This window comes from Toxotes jaculatrix, chromosome 4 (genome assembly GCF_017976425.1).
Source record: "Toxotes jaculatrix isolate fToxJac2 chromosome 4, fToxJac2.pri, whole genome shotgun sequence".
NCBI classification, from domain to species: domain Eukaryota; kingdom Metazoa; phylum Chordata; class Actinopteri; family Toxotidae; genus Toxotes; species Toxotes jaculatrix.
Genome location: NC_054397.1, coordinates 16689472 through 16712383, shown reverse-complemented (window position 1 = coordinate 16712383; position 22912 = coordinate 16689472). Strand labels below are relative to the sequence as shown.

Genomic DNA, 22912 nt, shown 5'->3' with positions numbered 1-22912 from the left:
TCTGTGACTCTCAGCTCCCGGCCCAATCATTCCTGCTGAAGACGCAAATCTTTAAAAATGGCTCGTAAATATAGAGCTTCATTTTGAAAACGATAAAAGCTTTTTCAGAAAAAAAGAACATGTTTTGTAAGGTCACAGCGACCTTGACCTTTACCAACCAAATCCTAATGAGTTCATCCGTGTGTCCAAGTGGCTGTTTGTGCAAAATTTGAAGAAACTCCCTCAAACCGTTCATGACATATCACACTCATGAGAACGGGATGGACAGATGGACTGACAACCTGAAAATATAATGGAAGTGTATGGTATAAAGGGGAAAGTGTTGTATAACACTGCTTGTGTCATTATGAAAGGAGGAGGAAGGAGAAATGGGAAGAGGAAGACTTGTTAGAACATTTATTGACTATCTGTTGGGTTTGTGTAGTTTTTGTTTACTTCAGGTTTAAGTAAACAAGAAGGCAAAAATTATATTTCAAAGAGGGAAAACACCAAAAGAAACTTACAGTGGTGTCATCAATAGCTTTCATATTTCCACTGAAACATCTGCAAATATGACACTGATGATGCCTTGTTTCTGTAGAAACTCAATAGTACATCAGTATAAGTGGTAAGGTATAAAAACATCCCAGATTCTCACATCTCTCTATTGAAACTCAAGTGGGTTTCAAAACATCAGCAGTGAGTTGCGAGAATTCAAGGATTTGGTAGTCTTTATTTTCAATATTAAAAATAATGAAAAAAGAAAGAAGTAATAGTCTATAAACTGTGTTAAATCTGTTAGATGAGTTTTAGCAAAAGCATTAAACGTCAGGTGCTGGGAATTTTTTTAAGATGTTGTCAGGTGGGAAAAAAAAACATGTGAAACCCACTGATCTGTATCCTGCTTACCATTTAGAGGTTGTGCAAATAGGGCGGTGGGGTCTTTACAGCTAAATCAGAGCACTGGAGGTTTCTCACCTGACTTTGATGTCAGGTGGGAGGACTAAATAAAAAACATAACAGTACAAGATCAAAAAACTATTTCAAAAATAAGATTCATTTGTATGTTTCCCTTCCATCGCTCAACTCCAGCTATCAGGTTATTGTGGCTGCTCTTTCCTTACAGAACAGCTACGGCCATAGTTTATCTACACATGCATGCTTTTCGCGTGTTAATCTTGCATGTACCACAGTGACTCATGACAAATCTCAGAGGTTTTAGTTTTCCCCCTATCATACGCTGAGGCAAGCTGCAGGGTAGGGGGGAGGGGGAAACCAGTGGTTAACCAATGGAAATGTTTTGACTGTGTCTGACTGCTCTACAAGCTACAGAAAACTGAAGAACACAGGGCCAGACTTTTATGAGTCATTTTCTATTTTCTGTTTATACGATTTAAACTAATAATTATTAATATATCAGTCAAAATGTTAAATGGAATGTGCTAAATTAAACCCAAGTTGAATCAGAATAAATAACGTGCAGTATAAATATGTGTTTGAAATAATCCCAGCTGCACAATATATAATCTGTCATTATGTATCAGCACAGTCAATATGTCACATAATCATAAGGCGATCGCTTAGAGCACTATATTGAGATTTTTCTAAATGGTTCACTGCTTCCTCATCTGTACTCATGCAAGTTTCGGTCTCATTTATAAAACCACTGCTTTGATGAACCACTGTTTTTTGCTTTGCAAAAAAGGTGGTGAGAGGAGAAGAAAAGAGAGGAGAGGAGCGGTAAAAGGCAGGGCAGTCTCATCCCGCCCCCTCACTCAGTTTAAACAGTTCCCTCATAGTCACGCACTGCCACTTTCTGAATGAACAAACCCTGAATGTATGCTGGGTGAGAACTTAGTGTCTCCATAGCAGGCTTGGAAAGATCTTCACAACCCAGACAGGCCACAAGTAGCTCACAAATGAAATAAAAACATGGAAATCAGTGAAACTCAAGTTACACTATCTGTACATTTTTTTTCTTTTGACCCCGCAGCGACAGACTGTGTGAAAAACTGTGTTCAGAGGTCACACAGCTGTGGGTTTACCTCTGACAGTAAAAAAAAAAAAAAAAAAAAAATCAGACTGTTACGCATTTATTCTTTTGAAATTCACTCATCTCTCAGAATTAAAGTTCACTGAGACCCAAACGATGAGAAGAGAGTTGCTGGGGAAGAGCAGTGGTCTCTCATTACAAGAAAGACATTGACACAACTGTGTTAAGGTGGAAGTGGTGTCTGTTGTGAGGCTGCATGTAGATGACAAGATTTTTCTGTGGTGGTTACCAAGCCTACAGAATATTTGTGTGAATGCATATGTGCAGTATCAATCAACAGAAACATGTCGTGAACAGAATTATTAACTACGCGTTTGTCAGCTGTATTATTGTACCAGAAATAAATCAAAGCCACATGAGTTTCAGTAACCACTGTAAGCGAACAAGACTGAAAAACATTTGCAGGAGCTAAACTGCAACTAGACACAGAAGATTGGATTCAAATAGGTCTGGTGTTGTGCCTATTAACGGCTGTTTCTGCCAGCTGGAGAAACAGTGGACCAATCACAGCTTAGTCAGTGAAATTAAGAGAGGAGATGTTATATTCCTGACACAGACACCTGACTACATTCAGGGCCAGAAAAATGGCGACAGACAGCCATACGAGTTATTGTACACAGACGTAAGCTCTTATGTCGACATATTTCTCTGATCACTGTGAAAACCTTTATGCTAACTCCTCCTAGCCACTGTTACCACAGCTTTCTGTGTCGACTGAAGATCACACCAACAGGATGGATACGTGATTCGCCACTGATTAGCTGGGGCAAAACAAAACCAAAGAACCCCGTCCACGTGTCAACATCAACACAATGTCGGACTGAAGGGACTAACTGAAACGAAAAGTGAAGCCTGATTGTTGTTTTTACAATCTGGGCTTCTGACAGATGGAAAGACAAGGGCTGCAAGTACTGATTATCACCTCTGCCAAGGAGGTTATGTTTTCACATGTCTGTGTTTGCTGATTTGTTTGTTGGACATTCATAGGACACATTCATCAAAGAAAACAAACGTGCAGAGATGTTACAAAGCAACACTGTAACGCTACAACGGACACTACTTAGTGTTCTTGCCACCAAACCTTTTTTTTTCTTTTGTAATTTATCTGGATGTAGTATTGATACTTAGAATGCTATATGTGGCACAGGTTCCTAGTGCCAAATTTGTATAACGAAACCTTGTAAATAGTGCCCTTTTCGGTTGAAATGTATGTATGTGTGTGTGTCCAACCTCATTCTTGAGCTCAGCGATCTGGTCCCGCAGCTGGGTGATGTACTGCCTGGAGTCTGAATGGTTCAACTGGCCCTGGATCAGCCCTTCCTCCTTCTGAAAAACACATTTGACACACAGAGTCTCTTTACTGTTACAATCCTATTAAAACAGGACAGGCTTGGATGAACAAAATCATTTCATCCAAACGTCTACATAGACAGATTATATGCCTGAGCAAGGATGCATCCATGGAGACACAGAGGCACGTAAACACACACCTGTATCTCGAGTTCAGCGATCTTCTGCCTGAGCTCAGCCACGGCAGCCATACTGTCTGCTTCCCTCAGTCGCACTGCCATCACCTCCTCTTTACTCTACATGTATGAGTGGAGAGGGAGAAGGGTTGAAAGAAAGAAAGAGAAAGAGAGAGAGATGATGGCATTCCATGACAATGATGTACTGGAGTGAGGGATACTGATGATACATCATCAACTGTCGCAGTCTCTCCATCTACTGTATGTCCTGCTCTGTCCTCCATCTCTCATTCCAGGCATCAATCATTCTTGTCCTTCTTTTGTGGACAGGAAACCCAGAAGTTATACTCAGATTCTGCCCATTTTTTAAATCTATATTCCCATCTAGTTATAAGTGCGTCATTAAAGTATGTTCATATATTTTACGTTTCATTAAGGTGGAACAGGAAAATGCGGCTCTTTCCACCAATCAGCCTTTCTCTCATGTACCATTTCCCCCCTCTTGCTAACTCCTTATCCTCCTCTTTCTCTCTCTCTCTCTCTCCTATCCATCCAGACCTTGCAGTCGGACTCGGCCTGCTTCCTTTTCATCTCGTTTAGCTGGGCCTGGAGAGCTTTGTTCTGATTGGCCAGCATCTGGAGCCGGTCCTGCAGGGCAGAGCGTTCCTGCTCATGGCGACCAATCAACTTGCTGTGGATCTGGTTCTAGATCGAAGAATGCCAAAGGTGAGAGGGTGAGTAGGGCCACAACCAATGTTTTCCTGATTAAGTAATAGATTATTTAGTCTGTGAAATATAAGGAAACTGTAAAAACATGTCACAAAATGACTCATTTTGTCCAGTTAACAGAAAAAAATACTGCTTGTAATGTATTACTCTTAATTGTCTAATGATCTACTTTTTTCATGTTTACTAGCACTGTTCTGATGCTTGAAACAAAATGAATGGCACTGACTTTTGCCCCACTGTATCACATCTGTGTATGTAAGAATAGAACTTGACTGTTTGTACAGCCTCTATGCCTGACTGACAGTGTGTAGTCGTGCAGTGTGTCTGACCTGGCTCTCCAGCTGCAGGACTTTTAGTTTGACCTCCCGGAGCTCCGCCTGGGCCTGAGCCTCTCTCAGTCTGACCGTCATCAGTTTGTCCTGCAGCTCGTTCATGGCGTTCTTCTTCGGTGATTCCTTCCAGTGGCCACCCCCACCGCCAGTGCTGCTGCCACGGGACATGTGGTGCTGCACAAACAGAACGAACAGCGAACAGGTGTAACTCCCGGACACATGAACATGCACACACATGTAGTCTATAGAGAAACGGCACAAGTTTGTGTGCATTACCTGCCAGCGCTGGTTGAGCTCAGTGACAGTGTCTTGCATCTCTCTGAAGGAGCGTAGCGTCTCCAGTTCCCTCAGCTTCATCTGCTTCACCTCCTCCTGCAGAGCTGCCATGTTGTTCTCATCAGGCAGGCAACTGCTCCTCTGGATGGACGAACGTATCATGATTTTAGTTTAAGACTAACTATTCTGTGGTGATGTTAGCAAAGGTAGAAATGGCTGTGGAATGGATACTAGCAAAGTGGTGGAAATACTGCCAACAAACAGAGATTGCATGCATGATTAAAAATTAGAAAGCATTCCAGTAATATTTAAAAAAAAATTGAGCAAGCAATCATCGACATTTGCCTTTTCTAGCTTTCAGTTTTACATTACAGGAAAACCAACATTAAAAGGAGGAAGAGCTGTTGCGTCCTAACACCTCCTGAAGTAAAACCGAAACCTTGAAACCTCAAATAAGCCTGTTTATTTCATCTGAATTAACACTTTTACTGTTTACTGTAAAATAATCTTTCACACATTCACAGATCCGCGCCTGCTGTCTCTGCTCGTTGTTCACACTCCGCTTTCTCTCGCACACTAAAACGTATGTCAGTTATCCCACCTTCTCCAGGTCCAGCACCTTGTCTTGCATTTCCTTCAGCGCTCCGAGCAGCTCAGCCTCTCGCAGTCTGGACTGCTCCAGCTGGGTCTGCAGGCTGCTCACAAACGGCTCTGTGTACTGAGACAAACATCACTGGTGTTACACAGCTATGCTCTATCCCAGGTCCCAGGTCAAAATTCTAACAGCACATTTTATCATTTTGTTGATCCACCAGTGGACCTTGTTTGGGTTGGTATTCACTTTCTGGTCAAATGCAGACTAGTTTGTGAAGTCTGTCATGACAAGGGCTTCCGCTCAGTTAAAATTATAACAGTTCTTCAGTGGGTGTGAATTTTGTCAGAAGTTGCTGTTACATCTCCTTCTCTTTCTTTCTCTTTCTGTTTCTTCTGACAGCAAGTTGAGTATTCACACACTGTCACGGACTCCTGACTCCTTGTCTCCCCTTTTTCATTCTTTTCTGAGAGCTAACATAGTCATCAAAGTGGAGAAAACGTTTTCTGCACACAAGCTACATTTGGGGAAGGCAGCAGGAAATTTGCAGCAATGCACTGGATTCCGAGGCTGCGGCCACAAATCAAACAAGAGTTATTGCGCTATTCCTCATTTCTGTAACAACTAAATCAAGACCATTGATTACAACAGGCCATTTTCTCCCCAGTGATGATTATTTGCCTACAGTAACAAAACAAAAGCTGTTAAAGGCTTCTGATTTTGTCTGAGGCCCAAACAATGTCAGTCAATTTTTCTGTTCTGTGACTGATGTTCCCAGCAGTTAGCACGTCTGTCAAGTACCCCATTTCAAAATTGCTGATCAACAAAATGAAGTTGGTATTAAGCGACACTCTTGTCCCACTGACTCAGAGTGATGTCAGAATATAGACAGCTACTGTACATTTTCATGTCACCACATCAAAGTGAAACTACAACGTCACAGTTGTGAGAGCAGCAGAAAAAGAGAGAAGGCTGAGCGGAAAAAAAAACTACTTTCCTATGAGGCAAAATTCAAAAGCTTTAAATTGGGCAAGTACATAGCGTGAGTTAAAGAGTCTCGGTTTGTCATTTCGGGCATCTCAGTCTTGGTTATCAAAGAGAACCGTGAGCGTCTGGAGGTGTGTGAACTCTGGAGGGTGATGGGTGTGGGTTGTCTGTGCTGGAATAAAATCACCTATCACAATGGCAACATTTCTAAGGTCTAAATATTAAATCAGTACTTCAGTGTTTCTTTTTAAGGTAACGCTTTAACACTTTAGCTTGCTCTTCATTCTGTGTGAATGTATGTAGAATTAGAAAAAAAAAAGAAGTGCGATGGATTTTCTTTTCCAGACATATTGTCACAGAAAGTGAATTGTTGAGGTACATTTTAACTGTAAATCCCTTTATAAAGACAACTGGTCTTGACCACAAGAGTCTTTTTTTGCCAAGGACAGAAAAGTGGTAGCTGGACAAACAGAACAGGCATTATTTCTAGAAATCACATATAGGCAGAGAAGATTATTCAGTCTCCTGGGCATATATGAATGAATCCAAATGAATTCAAAATCCACTGGTGGAGAGAGTTTTCAGACACTTTAGTAAAAGTAACTGAATCACTGAATATCAGCAGCTACCAAAAATAAAGTTTTTAAACTTCAAGGTATTCCTCAGGCCTAATGCAGTGAAGCCCATACGTATTTTGACTGTCACATTTTCTGGTTCTATTTCAGCACATTGAACTTCAAATGAAATGATAACCACGACTTCCAGCTCTCAGGGTGTTTGAAGGTTTTGAAGGTAGTCGCATCCATGTTGGGTGAAAATTGTAGAACATCCAAGATTACAATTGACCGTAAGCACGATAACCATCTAGTTGCTTCATTTAAATTCATAACAAAAGTGTCCAAACGCTAACTGTATGAGTCTCTGTACGCTGAACTTTGAAGTCACTCATTTCCTCTAAGCGTCGCGTGTAAACATGATTGTGCGAGTCTTTGTTGAGCACAAATGAAAATGGAGTAAGAAAAAGATCAAAACCAAATTCAGTTGCAGGTCAATAAACAAAGACACTTCTGTTCTGATTTTGATAAACTGATGCACGCTATGAGACACAACATCTGACAATAATGTTATAGGACTATTTCGCAGGGTCAAAGCAATGCTCCAAAAATCTACTTTTTTTTTAAACTTTAATATTTATTAATTACTTTACCCCCATATATGAAATTGTTCTTAAACTGAACCAGCACACTACAAAGTTTTACAAGCCTTTTTATTTTGTTTTTAGAAAAACCTCATCTTAACATTGCTGGCTCTTGTCGTCTACATGACACAGAAAAATAGTAATCTACAACAAAATGCTTCCTAAATCCTCTTACAACTCACTTGTTCTCTTATTTGTTTTTCATGTGAATGCTTTATATTATTTATTGGTTATTTTCTCAAGTTACACATTATTTTATCTCCTTCTGTAAATATTTCTACGACTCCCACTAAGGACAATAACATACTTTTTAAAAAAATACTCAAAGACTCTTGAGAAATTAAATAGGTAAATTACACCGTATCTGATTAAAGCTGAGCATTTCTTTGCAAAAGCAAAATTAATTGTTGTTAATTTTGAAAGCAAAGTTGTTGTAAGGACAAGCACACATTCCCTGTTAGTGGGTTGCAAAACGGATCTTATGTTTTGGTGGCTTGTGTTGCACACAGTTACACTTCTACATATTTCCACTGAAGTCTTAAGACAATCAGTGTTGCAATTAGTTCATTCAAGTCAAATGCTGTTTACTTTGAATCTGACCTAGGACAAACTGTATGTTGAAGATGACTTGACATCTTTAAGAGAAATCTGAACTTTCTTGGGCCAATGAATCTGTCAACATTATGTTTGTTATTAAAGGAATAGTTCAAAATTTGGGGAAATGCTTTTTTTTTTGCTTTCTTGTCGGGAGTTGAGATGAGAAAAACGAGCCAGGCTAGTTTCTAGTCTTTGGGCTAAGCTAAGCTAACTGGCTGCTGGTTCTCACTTTACATTTAACCAATGGACTTAATTTCCTCATTAGCAAAAAAAGAGAATACGTCTATTTCCCAGAAAGTCCAACAAGTCCTTTACATAATTAAGATTGAAAAATGGGTTTTTCAGTATTTCCTCTATTTTTACACTTTCACACGATCCTGACATTTTAGTTTTGTCTTTTTTTTTTTTACCAACAACTGAATGAGGATGTGTGATTTTAAACACAAAAGCTGCCCAGATTTTGAAATTAGTTAACTAGCTCTTGACCTCATGATGACCTTGACCCCTTACCAAATAAATTTAACAGAGATAATGAAATTAACTGCCTTTGTCATGAGAGATTTTTTTACTGCATAAATCCCCTATTCATTAAACATTTATTATATTGCTACTACAGTGTTTGAGCACAGATTCTGGGCTGGTGTTTACCCTCTGTTGCTGCAGCTCTCTGATGGTGTCCTGCGCTTTCTCGAGGCTCTCGCTGGCTGTGTTGCACTGCTGCCTCACCACCGCCAGCTCCCGCTTGATCACGTAGTTCTCCTCTGCTTCCTGTGCCCTCGTCACTTGACCCTGGAAGAGCACGTCAGAGAGGGACAGGGGATCAACATCAGCTGTGGAGTTAAAACCTTAAAATGCAGACTATATACCAAAGTAGGGAAAAGGGTCATTCTGGGCATCCAGGGAACGCAACATTATTATGAGTAAGGGGAACTTTGCTACATGGTACAGATTTATTTAAGCCTTAAAAGGAACAGTTCAGCATTTTATAAAATAAGTTTATATGCTTTCTTGCCAAGAGTTAGCTGAGAAGACCAATATCTGACATCTCTGAAGCTCACTGCCTGGGACTGCAACCAGCCAAGAAACTGCCCTAATTGACCCTGTAAAACCACAATGTGCTGTCTTAATGTTTTTTTTCTACAAATTAAGCAAACAAGATACAACATGTTAATGACTGAGCTTTACAGGTGCTGATAGGTGGATTTTGTTACCTTTGGACAGAGCCAGGCTGTTTCCCCTTCTTCGCAGTCTCTATGCAAAGCTAAGCTAACTGTCTCCTGACAGACATGAGCCAATTCTTATCTAACTCTCAGCAAAAAAAGCAAATAACTGTGTTTCTCAAAATGTTTAATATACAGGATATTTTGTCGATTTTAATTCTGATAAATTACAGGCATTTATATTAAAAATGTGTAATAGTAATAGTTGTAATAATAAACTTTTACATGCCACATGCAGGGATTGTACAACCTCATATTAAAATGGATAAATAACATACATGTACATGCATTCAGGGGTTACAGGACGGTCTTGTGGACTGGACTGGACTGATGTACAACATAAACAATATTCGTTCATGCACTTTTGGCTGTTATTGTTAAGAAGAGGGAGAGAAAAAGTGCAGGAGAGCAGAAAGAGGAGGAGGACAGCGAGGTCAGTGGGAAAGTGGTTTACAGTACTCTACCTGTATCAATCTGTCTGCCAGAGCAGCACTCTCCTACAGCGCCACAAAGGAGAGGAATGAGAGGATGAAAAAAGAGATGAAGAAAGTGAAAGACAAGTGGGACAACAGGGAGGACAAACCACAAAAAAAACCCAAAACAAAACCCAAAAGGAAATTCAAGGAAAAGAAAGAAACGGGATCATAGTTTGAGGAACCAATAATTGGAAACAAATGTAGGGGAGCGTAGAGATGATTGTGAAGAAAAAAGAGGCAGCAGTGAGATCACTCAGAAGAAAAAGTATTTCACAGAGGAGGGGAAGATTTAAAATGGCAGTCTCTCTCAACAGCCGAGCGCTGGAGAAGAGGGAAAAAACCTTGCTTGCAAGTGACCAATCACAAGCATCTACACCCACAAACACAGACAGACAGACAGACAGACAGACAGACAGACAGACACACAGACACACACACACACACACACACACACACACACACACACACACACACGTACACACACACAAGAGCAAACTCCTCAGGATAAAACCAACAACAGAAAATGAGCTCACAAATTTAAACCCGCAGCATGAACTCAAAACAGTGTTTTAACTACATCTGATCAGAATGTGAAGAGTCCCCTGCTGAGCAGTCTGGCTGTTTCATCTCACTGATGCTGCATAAAACAGATTCATATTAGCATTTAGATAAGCTGGAAACAAAGCCCATCTCTTACCTTCTCCAGCGTCTCAATCCTCTGCTTCAGCAGCCTGTTTTCTGTGCGTAATCTCTGGACAGAGACAACGAGAGGGGAGAGGTGCTGAGGAGTCATTTTGTATGGCCTATTCATTTTGGTACTTGTTTAACTGTGTAATGTAATAGCCGCAGCATGCACAAATGCATAAAATACGTACATTGTTGCACACGCACACGTACACACGCGCACACACACACACACACAGAGACACACACAGAGACACAAACAGACACACACACACACACACAGACACACAAACACACCTTGATCTCAATCTGCTCCTCCATTTCTTTGTTCTTGATTGTGGTGTATTCTTTTTCAAGTCTAATGAAAAATAAACAAAAACAGATTATGGCAACATTACCTTTAACAACATTTAAGTGATTAAAAAAACAAAAGAAAAAAAATTCTTCATTTTCTTGCCATGCTTATGGGATTTGTGTTCCATTTGAGTTATAAACAAAAACAAAAAAACAAAAATCTGAAGAGGATAGTACAGTAAAACGCCTCTTCCTGGTGTACCATCAACTCAACACAACACTTAAAGAAAAAACAAAGCAAGCAGACATCGAACACCGGATATGAGTGTGCTTTGCTGTAAAAACCTCAGCATTAGTAAGACAGAAATACAAATCCTCCTGGGCTAAGTAAAACCCGTCTAGCCCGTGTCTCACTAGTTAGCTGAGTAATAAGCGCTCTTACTTCTTCATCCTCTTGGGGTTGTATTTGACCTGGTAGGCCCTGAGGATCAGCTTGTCTGGGCAGCTGTCAAACTGGTGCGGGATCACCTTCTGGAAATGCTGCCAGACCCAGACGGAAAGAGGCACAAGATTTAGAGAGCTCGACACTGGCAGAGATGCTCGTTCAAAATTTTAATTAAGAAGCAGGCAGAAACATTTTAGAAGAGCGAACAAGAGCGGAGAAGGATCTACCACGGCGTTGTGGCGAGTCAGCAGCTGTTGCATTTTTGGAACAACGATTGTTCTGATAGTCTGTGATTCACAGACAATGCACGACATTTATGCTTCAAAAGTAGAAACTCGCACAATCACTCAAACCTATGATTCACTGCATCGTCTCACTTCTGTTACCATTTGCACTTCAGGCTGGTGACATGAAGTTCACAGAGACATTTATTTTGGGTTATGAAGTACTGATTCACAAACTGCGTTGAGACTTTAGTTTCAGCAAATTGAAAAGTCTGTGCTCAAAATATAACCACAAAATATATATATGCAGTGAGACACCTTTGGCAACTGATTAAAAATGTAAGATAATCGATGAGATGATGAAAAAAAATAATTAGCAGCTAAAATTTCGATGGGAAATGATGTGAGTAATAAAACAAAGAATCTGAAAATTTCTTTTTGCTATTTTCGGACTGATTTCATCAACAAAACATTTGTTCAGTAAATTAATTGAATAATCAACAGATAAATCAGAGATGAAAATAATAATTATAGGTAGTTGCAGCCTTATTTTACTCTATTACAAAACGGCAAGGGAGAAAATAAATATATACAGAGTGAATAAGCAAAAGAAACAACAACTGGAAGAACTTAGGAAAAATATAAATCAAGATCTCATTTACTTGTTTTGATTTTATTAAGGAGCAACAAATACTTGTTTTCAGTGTTATTTCTCTTCCTTATGGCTGTTAACACAGCTGAAAAAAAAAAATCAACATCACTGATATATAAGCATGTCATAGCATCATCAAATGCGTGCTGGTTTATGTTTTAAATTACTGTAAGTCGGTGAAGCCTCTTTTTAAAATTTCAAATCAAATCAGAACTGTAGTTCAGAGGGTTCGCATGCAAAAGGAAATGTGACGTCTGTGATTCGTGACTGAATCTGTACATGAGAGTTATTACTGCACAAAGTTGCATAAAGCTGCGCTTACTTACCTGCGACATGCCCTCCATGTCCAGCTGAATGAGGTCAGTCTGGTTGTACTGCAGGATGGCCAGGCCCACACGGAAGATAATCTCAAGACCCTGCAGACGGGTCATATTTTTTATTACATGTGCTCAGTAAACTGAAATAACTGACGAGTAAACTGAATATACATTGTCAAACACATAAAATACAACTTCAGATACGTGAACGATATGCTCAAACTGTTTCCTACCTCATACATGAAAATATCAAAGATGCGAGTGGCGACAGGCAGAGGGAGGAAGGTGAGGAAAAGGGTGAGGAACCAGGATGAGGCGTACATGGATGTGTGGAAACTCTGGGAGCGGAAATGGACGTTCAGCTCTGGAAGTTGTTCCTGAGGTTAGAAAAGAGTGTGATTTTATGTCTCAAACAATTAAATTTAAAGTCAAAAGACCACAGCAATAAAGGATCTGCTGGAGATATAAATGAATAATTTGCTGCCCCTCTGTGGACAAGTTTCACATAGCACGCCTCATGTTGACAGACTTTCCTGTTTCCTCTTTACCTGCAGCAGATATTCAAACTGGTAGATGCAGAGGCCCAGCTCAGCCATGCTGGGTTTGAACAGCTCCCTCAGACGGTACTCCTGCATCAGACGCACAAAAACACAAAACGCCTCCTCCTCGGGCATCTAGGAGAGATGAAGTGAGATGGGTGAGCAAAGTCCTCTCATTAGACATAAATTAGACATTTATTATGCTGAACCGTTTGTGACACGGCATGTTTCATATCTCACTGATCATTGACTGAACATCGGACACAACCTCATAGCAATTTAAAAAAAAAAACCCTGCCACATAATCGCCTGTTTTTTGTTGTATTAATCAGAGAAATCTAGTGGGAGAACTTATGATGAACCTTATAAATCCCATGGTGAAGAAGTGTGGTGAGCTTTTAGGCAAAATATCCTCATTATGAATAATTTCCCTGAAGTATCATTACCTGCATAAGCAGCAAGCCAACGATGAATGCGCTGCCTTGGCAGTAGCCCACCTCTCGATCCACCAGAGAGTACGCCTGAAAAACATACAAACATATTTTGCTATGGCCTGCATTTATTTAGAAATAAGCAAAGATGACACCTGTAATGTCGACTGAACATTCAGACTGTGACCAACAAGACCACCAGTGATCCTTTCATTTCCAGAGGAGTTCAGCTACTGGGAAACTTGACTGATGTTGTAAATGGTCAACAAGCTTGTTTACATGGTGGGCAATAAGAACTTTAACCATTTTTGTGGATTTTAAACAATTAATTGCAGAAATAATTGACATAAAATATATAACCAATGGAGTTTGGCAGTACGGTGAGGGTTTGTGTTTGTGCATGAATGTGACAATGGAGGCAGCACAAAACACATTTGTGCACCAACACAGTGACTAGAGAAGAAGACTGCTAGCAAGAAAAGAAGGATGCAAACAGTACACGACAGAAAAAAAAAAAGCTCAAACATATTTATTAAGGAGCAGAAAAATATCTGATAAGGCTCTACATCAACATACTACGAGCCTCTAACAGCAACCAAGTCACAGTATGAATGCCTACTAAAACGTTTAACTAATTGATTAAATAATGAATTCATTAAATTGTAATTAATTCAACGGTACTGCTGGCCAGAAGTCGAACCAGGGGCTCGGTTCTCAGGGCGTTTATGCCAATGTGGTATGCGCCCTAACCACTTGACTATGGGGTTGCCCCCAGCTGTGTTAAATTAACTTAATTAAATTAGATTAGATTACATGCACTAAAATTAAATTGAGTTAAACTGATTACATTTCATAAATCAAATTTGCTCAATTCAATTAAATTGAGTTAATTAATTAAATACCATAAATAAAATGTAGTTACAGTAAATTAATTGAGTTATACTGGTTAACTTCTACAGTTGACAACACATATGCTGATAAAAGACATATGATTCTAAAAGACACAAGTCTCACCTTTTCATTAATACTATCTGTCAAAGTGAGAAGTTCAGACACTGAGGTGATGTAAAATGCTCCAGTGCTCACCTTCATGACATTGAAGAGGACTTCCTGCCCCAGGCTGTCCTGTCCTTTGAAGAACTCGTGCTCGGGGTAGGTGCGGGCGATGTCTCTGCGGATGAGCTTCTCGCAGGGGGAGGACATCTTTAGCAGCTCAGAGTACTGGTTCTTCACCGGCATGTCAGTGGCGTTGCCTAGCAGCTGCCAGACGATGGCCCTGAAATGATGAGGGATGCCCTTCCTGATCAACTCCTGGAGGGAAGAGCGAGAGACACAGAGAGGGAGAGGGAGAGGGAGAGAGGTTAAGGAGGACTAATGATTAATACCTTGCTCCTTTATGTAGTGAGGGATGTGATTTAAAGCATCTCTGAGCATCTCTTCAAGAGCAAAGAGCAGACAGATGAGAGAGGAGGAATCAATTATGGAACGATGAACAGATATATTTACAAGGACCATTTATTATCATTTCATACTCACAGGCACTTGATGCATTATGATGTATCACTCTTGACAATAATTCTTGACCTAATGTTTTTCAAAAGCCAATTGTTAAAGCCATTTTTGTCTGTGTGTAGAGTTTGCAGGCAGCCATTGTGTGGTTTGTCTGCTCTGTCATTTTGCCCTGACTCATTTTTGCTGTCCCTTGTCTCATCCATCTTCTCCTCCCCTGGGTTTTCTCTTTTTGTCACAGAGGACACAGAGAGACACAAAGGGGAAAGGAGAGGAGAATGGGTTGAACAGAGGTATATTGGTGCAATGCAACTGAAAGGAACTGGTGTATTCACATTAAAAAGATGAGATTGTGAAGGTTTTCTTACCAAACTTTGGTGAGTTGCACAGGAACGTCAGCAAAAACAAACCCTGGGCTCTCAGGTACCACTGAGCCACAGTGTCCTGTTTCTGTTTTGCTCTTTAAACTGATCCATTAAACTTCCTGTGAAACTTATCCACAAGGTGTAAAAATAAAATGAGGAGGCTGATAATCTTCTTATTGCTTTCTCATATTGAAAAATGCCTCATGTAACAGCTTTGTAACAGTTCCCAATCCCCACCTTCAGGAGTTTGTCCTTTTTGCGTCTCCACTCCTCCCACTCGTTGACGATGCGGCCCCACAGGATCCAGGTATCCTCCTCCAGGTGTGACAGGTTGGAAGAGGCAGAGGAGCTTGACACCAGTGAGGAGCCACTGTTGCGCCGTGAGCCGCTCATCGACCGCATGGACTTGGAATCAGCCTCCAACAACCTGCATGAAGAGACAGAGACAGAAGAAGCTCAAATTACAACTGATTATTTCTTATGGAAAAGGCACATGACCACACAGAACAGCATGTTTTTTCTTATACAAGATGGTGCCCACACTGGAGAGTGACAGGGAAGCTAAGCTGAGCATTAAGAGTCACAGTAGACAGATGTGACATTGAGGCAGACTGTGACATTGTAAGGATCAGTACGGTTTGTGCACAACCAGAAGCCTCAAGGCTTGTTACTCTAAACTACAGAATCAGAGGCCGACCCATGTGGATGTTACACACACTGCTGGATAACTTCCTATGTGACTATGAAAATTTTAAATTGACAAAAAAACAGAAGGCTTTTGCACAAAGGGTCCTTCTACTGAGGGACCATCGAGAGTATCCTCACTGGCTGCATCACTGTGTGGTATGGAGGCTGCACTGCCTCCTGCCGAAAGGCCCTGCAACGCATAGTGAACACAGCCAGCAAAATCATCAGTGCCTCCCCCCCATTCATCATAGACATGTTCCACACCCACCTCATCCGCAGGTTTTTTTTCTTATTCTATTTTATTCTATTTTATTTGACCTAAATACTTATCTGTACATAGGTTTTACTATTCTATTTTTTAATCTTCATTTTTACTTAATGGCACCTCTCACTTGGTGAGGGAGAAACAGTATTTCGATTTGTCTGTATGTCCTGCACATACAGTGAATTGACAATAAAAATCCTTTGAATCTGAATCTTTGAATCAGATACAATGGGAGTTTTTTTTCACCAAACTCAGCTACCACTGAGTCAATCTGATGTCCCCCTTTATCTGTCTTTTATTACAAGCTACCAACTTGTCTTAGCTTATTAAATGAATATGCTGCCTCTATTGGCATAGAAATCCCAGAGTTGGATGTTGATCAAGCATAAACAAAACAAACCAAAAGATACTGTAGTTTATCCCAGTTGACAAGTTGGTTGAAAATATGGTACAAAACAAGCTGCATCTTTTATGCTGTAATACTTTGTTCCACATACGGTACAATAAATCCATTTTGTAAAGAAGGAGGTGGGTGGAGTATCTGTGGGTGAGCTGAGATTCGTCAGTGTGGGCCACATTTCTAGCACTACATTTTAATCCCATAAAATGACAAGTTATTATTTTCACACCAGGGTTTTTGTACAGATTAAACGAACAAGTTATAATATGCTAGTTTGTGAACTTTAGAGCTGCAACCACTTGGATTTTTTAAAAATCTGTGGACAGAGGTCAGCTTGCTGATTTCACCTGTTTCCACTTTTTATGCTAATAAAAGCTAAAACGAGATTGGTATTGATCCTCCCAAAATGTTGAACCATTCCTTTAAATGTTTTCATTTTTTATCCTTCTGAGGCAGCAGGAAGCAGAGATGATGTGATTAAAGAGAAAGCTCTTTAGCCCCAGGGGTGTCAGGTTCAGTCCCACTTGACCAAGTGTCTGATTCCTTTAAGTCACTTGACTCTTATGTCCTGCAGTCTGACCCTTCTGCTGAAACATGTGATGGACCATAGACGAAGAATTGTACAGCATGTGGCTCCTTCAATTTTAAATATCACACTGCAACTCTTTTTCATTTGAAAGTGATTTACTCTTGCAATTCCCTCCTGGGGTTGATAAAGTATAATCAAAATGAAAAATTATTATTATTATTATCATTATTATTATTATTTGCAGTGGTGGGCTATTTCAGGTGAGCATGTGTGTCCAATTTGTAATTACAGACATGTCCCATGGAGAATCTGGTGCTTTTAGCTGTGTGGGATTAAACCTTAACTAATACAGGGATTAAAACTCACCCTTGAATAGAAAAGTCATTTTCTAAAACATGACTGTGAAACCCAGATGATTACATTTTCAGATATTATCCCAGAGGAAATGGATCCTGAACTGATTAGATAATGAGCTTCCTGAAAGAACATACAGCTACATATAAGGGACATGCTGTAAGTGAGAGAGGTGTTTCACTCTAATGAAAATCACATTCAGGGACTGAGATGTTCCTCTGATGGAGACACATTGAAGTTGAACACACAGTCCAGTCTAAGACTACCGATAACCAGAGGACCTGAAAGACTAACGTTTTGTATTAATATGCACAATTACTAATGCTGCCCTCAGTGATGGATGATATGCAATAAATACTGATATGTCAGTAGGGAGGAGGGATTGTTACTCTCAGGAGCAGATACTGAATTATACTGTTTTTTGACACTTTTCTCTATTTCAGATTTTTGTTTTCAGTATTAAGGGTCGACCGTGCCTAAGTCCCTGTGTATCACATACATGTGTCTACATCTCACACCCATTGCCATTTTTGCCATTGGTAAAATAAAACACTTGAAAAGATAAAAAGTGACATAGTTCCCAGCCCTAGTTTAATGACCCCCCCCCCTCCACAGGATCACATTTATAAATCTCACCTACACACTGTTTAACACTAACCTACATACCCATTTTTTGTTACTCAATGTATTTCTTGCAAATATAGGCCATGCAGATTTGTGATTCTGGGTCAAACTGACATTGGCTTGTGGCGATAAAATGATACTACATGAAAAGTCAGTTTTTAGTACCAAACTCACCTGTTGTGGACTTGAAAGGTGGCGGTAAAACATTTTGTTTCATTGTTTATAGAGCACAGCAGCTGCAGTCTGCTCAGATTCATGATGGTTAGGTGGGAAAAAGTGATCAAAACACCCATAGAAACTTTTTAAACCACCTGTTCATCCATCTCCATGCTATATTTACTTTCTGACTGAATCATGGACAGATGAGTCTGGGCACTGAGTGCACTGAGCACTGGGCCACCTGTCGACGAGGGGGTCTGGGTCCATGCCCGGAGTGGAAGAAGGGCACTCTAGCTGCGGGAGAGCCCCACCAGCGCCTTCTCTTTTTGGGCTGCCACATAATTCACGTCTCTTATCCATCTGTATGATAACTTTTTTTTTCAAACAACCACATGGCTAAATGCACAGGTTTGAGTGTCACTTTAATTCTCACAATGCACAGCGATTTCCAATTATAAATGGGCTCTTAGACATCAGTGAAATATTAATTGAAAAGCTCTTATGTGGGCTGCGAAGGCACAGACTTTCTTCTTGGCATACTTCTGGGTGTTCAGCAATATTCTCTTTATTTTCATTGAAGTAATTAATTGGGGACAGTAACTTCAGTGTTTGCTGTGTAAAACAATATTTGGCTTTTCATTCAGAAAATGTTCACCGTATGTGACCACCTCACACACACACCTTGATGTTCCTGGATAAAACATTCAGGATGATGAACAGAGATCTAGCTTTCTGAAAGCCTGTACCACAATTGTTAATTTAAAAATGGCCACTAGAGATCGCATTTTTTTTATCCCCTATCATGAAGTTCTAATTATCTCCCACATTAGACCATCTCATTAATTAGTTGCTGTTTTAATGCTACTTTCCACCATTATTATTTTCTGCTCTTTAGCTTCTGCTGTTGAAATCATACTTGATGTACACTTTTAACTGGACCTATTTGTGAGTTCTTTCATTTGTATTCTTGAGTTTATGTTCTTGTTTGAGCAAGAGGTTTTACTTCAAACATAAAGTATCTACAGTTTAAAGACTTTTCCTGTTTTGTTTTCAGTCTAGGAGTTACACACAATAAGAACAGCTACTGGTCTCACCTGTTCTGTTCCTCCAGTTTGGCCAGTAGCTCCAGTTCATCAGGACTCAGGTTCTCGGAGTCTGCTGGAGAGGCCGCTGGTGCCGACAGAACTGCATCATGGGAAGATGAGTCTGGGCTGAGCACTGGGCTGCCTGTCGACGGGGGATCTGGGTCCATGCTGGGAGGGGAAGAAGGGCACTCTAGCTGAGGGAGAGTGCCACCAGAGCCCTCTCTTTCCGGGCTGCTGCTGGGTATAGACATGGCAGTGACGATGGGGTGGGACAGGTGAGGCAGTGCAGGTGTGGTCAGAGGGTCTCCCAGTCTCACTGTTGGTCTCCCTCTTCAGAGAGCCTTGCTGTTGCCTGACTGGCCACCTGGCTGGCCGTGGAGCCAATACGATCAGAGTTCTTCAAACCTGTCATGGATGCAGAAAAAGCTGAATGAAATTGACTGACAACAAATAATTAAAGAAAATGTCCTCGAATGGCACAAAGCATGTGGCAAGATATGTCATACCTTTTTCCCTTTCATCTATAAAAGAAAGGTTTCTTTTCTACAAAAAGGCAGCCACTGTGTGCTGTATGACTGTATTTCTCAGCATAACGTAATACAATTCACCTGTGCCAGTCGAACTTCTACAGCTTCCAAAATTGCCCCAAGATTGAAACAACACTCCCTTAAAACATAACTAAACATTATAACCTTCATGAAGGTAGGATCGAAGGTAGGATTGCAGGGCTGTTGCACAGACTATCAGCATTTAGCAATAGCGATAGCACGGTACACCTTCTAAACTGGCAACTGAAGGTAAAGCTATCAAACAGATAAACAAATGAAGGCGACTTCATTGTCCTCCCCATGTTCAAAGCTCCCTGAAAATTAGGTGGAGCAAAAATGTAAAAATGTCATGCTTGGCTACGTGGGCTGAAGACACACAATCAGCAATCCACATTAAGATGCCAATAATGCCCCTCCACACCCTGGCTCGAGTCACTGCTTCGAAGGAGTGGCCCTTAGTCACTGTGATGACATCATTCTGACTGAGAGCATCGTGGTCCGTCACTGCAAACAGACTCTGCTATCAGAGAGCTGTTTGTGTTCACACTAAGGCAGACAGCTGGCCCGTGAAGCCTCACGCGGAAACAATGCTGCCGCTGTGACACATTAAAAAGAAAGAAAAGAAAAAAAAAACACTGTCCTGACTCACAGAGATACTCAGAATTTCTGAATTAAATCAATCAGATGAATAACTGAGTGAATTCATAGAGATAAGACAGGTGTCACACGGCTTATAAAGAGCGAACGCTAACTGGCTAGGAACAGAAGGGTTAAGGCAGCTTTTAACTGTTTTCCTATTCATGGAAACCTGGGTCTGATTTCACAGAAGGGAAAAAGCTTTTTAAGCCAGTGGAAAACTGACCTTTCGTGTGTGAGTTAAAAGCATTGTGAAGAGATTCTTGTTTGACTGTGTGTTTGATAGATGACAAAAAAAAAACAAAATTGTGTGTGTGTGTGTGTTCCAGGTTAGACTGGTTGCTTCCAGTGATTAAGGGCGTACAAGGCATTTGTGTCTTGAGTGCAACATTCAACTTGCAAATGTGAGACATCACATCTAGGCCCTGTGATTTGCTTAATCACATCACTGTCATATTTACAAATCCATGCATACAGTTAAGACAGCTGAAAATGAAGGGGCAGTGTGAATACCACAAAAAAAGAAAAAAAATATATCACAGAGCTTGGATGTTGTGCTGCATAATGTGTACCAGCTACTAAAGACTCTTACCAGAGAGGAAATAAGGATGCAGACACACACACACACACACACACAAACTCTGCTTTTTTTCCTCTCAGCTAGCAGTCAGAGAGGTGACCAGGGACATAAAAAAACACACACACAGCAGCAGCAACAATAACAATATAGTGAGTAGATCAACACATACCATATAACACTGTCCTTGCATTAGAAAACTCCAAAACAATGCAATGAAGATTTGATTTTGTCTGTGTAATCAGCCATCAAGGTCGAGAGAAACATTCACTAGCTTGTATAATATGAAACATATGACGCAGACATACACAACAAAACAAGGAGAGCAGAAACATAGCCTGTAGCAGGGGAGAGGAGGGGAGAGGGGAAGAGAGGAGAGGAGAGGAGAGGAGCATAATAACAGTCTTAACAGGGAAAACACTGCATGGGGAAGAGACAAGGACCACATTCATGCACAGAAACCAGCCCAATCAAAAGAGCCATTAACAAGCCTAGGAGACCAATCACATTTGTAAAAAGGGCTTGGTCAGAAGACAGATTTGAAATATCATCCTTTTCACATTGTAAGCTAATGATAGAACAGATCTTCCAGCAGTTACTTACTCAGGCTCAATCACATACCTCTAGCCCAGCAGTGACACTGAAGTGTGCTCTGACTTTACTAGATACTTGTGGATGTTTCCACCACAAAACCCTTAAGTGAGTGCACAGTAAAGGCGACTATGCCAGGCTTTGGCATAGTCGGAGAAGTTGCTGTAGAGGGGATAATGGCATTATAAAGCTACAAGCTGTATAAAAGCAGAGGAAATTTAATGGGAAATGGACTGATGATTTTTTATTTGTCCACAGATCCAACACTTTATGTTTAATGTTTTCTATGTGATAAGTGTTCTGCCAGTGTGGCACACATGGAAAAAAATAACAAAGAGACAGACATTTACATACTGTATTTCAGTCTGGACCAAAGTGACTGACTGACAAACTGACATTATCGACATTATCAACCATGGAGCAGGAATCTGGACTTGTTAATAAATCTTAACAAAGAATTAATTGCATTTTAAAAAGCACAAGTGCCATGAAAAAAAAATCTTGTTAAGCATCGTCCTTTAAGGGATAACAGCATAAAAGAAGAGATACTTCAGAGTGTTTCAGCACTACAGAGGGCTATTCAGCTGTGCCACTGTGGTCAGCCTGCAATGTAAAAGGTGTGACACATGCAGGACTACAGAAGAGTGGTACTAAAGTGGGATTTTGCTCTCTCTCTCTCTCCCCCTCTCTCACTTACACACACACACACACACACACACACACACACGCTAATGGAAGGACATTGTGAAGGTCTCTGACAAAGCAAAACAAGCCAGATTTTCAGAGCTTGGCTGTTGCTCTGTGTATGAGAGCAGGCTCGCTCTAATGTCATTGTGTACTTGAGAGAAACTGCAGAGGACTGAGAGAGAGGGGGGAGGGTGGTTCATTGTAATCCACTTTTATTTGTGTTCCTGAGCACACTTAGTGTATGCGCGCACTACATGAAAGGTTACTAGTTAGCATGCTCACTGACAAATGCACTCCATGTTTGGTGTGTCCATGTTTATACGCCTAAAGTTTCACCTCAGTATGTGTGTGTGTTGCCATGTATGAGCACAGTCAGCGTGTGACTTGTGAAGGAGCCCTGCAGTG

At 40.6% G+C, this 22912-nt stretch overlaps 1 protein-coding gene across 1 annotated transcript in view; it reads right to left on the bottom strand.

Moving 5' to 3' along the window:
• The window catches only part of evi5l (ecotropic viral integration site 5 like), a 34986-nt gene that overhangs the window by 5062 nt on the left and 7012 nt on the right, over nucleotides 1-22912 (bottom strand). Inside the window, exons 2-19 of the mRNA XM_041035816.1 lie at nucleotides 19478-19873; nucleotides 15603-15792; nucleotides 14578-14802; nucleotides 13507-13581; nucleotides 13070-13195; nucleotides 12755-12898; nucleotides 12531-12620; nucleotides 11326-11423; nucleotides 10887-10947; nucleotides 10603-10656; nucleotides 9894-9926; nucleotides 8858-8998; nucleotides 5437-5553; nucleotides 4836-4976; nucleotides 4557-4733; nucleotides 4057-4203; nucleotides 3523-3618; nucleotides 3263-3358 (exon numbers count right to left, since the gene is read on the bottom strand). Of these exons, the coding sequence (XP_040891750.1) occupies nucleotides 3263-3358; nucleotides 3523-3618; nucleotides 4057-4203; nucleotides 4557-4733; nucleotides 4836-4976; nucleotides 5437-5553; nucleotides 8858-8998; nucleotides 9894-9926; nucleotides 10603-10656; nucleotides 10887-10947; nucleotides 11326-11423; nucleotides 12531-12620; nucleotides 12755-12898; nucleotides 13070-13195; nucleotides 13507-13581; nucleotides 14578-14802; nucleotides 15603-15792; nucleotides 19478-19719 (2253 nt within the window). The 5' untranslated portion in view covers nucleotides 19720-19873. The remainder of the gene's footprint in view (nucleotides 1-3262; nucleotides 3359-3522; nucleotides 3619-4056; nucleotides 4204-4556; nucleotides 4734-4835; nucleotides 4977-5436; nucleotides 5554-8857; nucleotides 8999-9893; nucleotides 9927-10602; nucleotides 10657-10886; nucleotides 10948-11325; nucleotides 11424-12530; nucleotides 12621-12754; nucleotides 12899-13069; nucleotides 13196-13506; nucleotides 13582-14577; nucleotides 14803-15602; nucleotides 15793-19477; nucleotides 19874-22912) is intronic.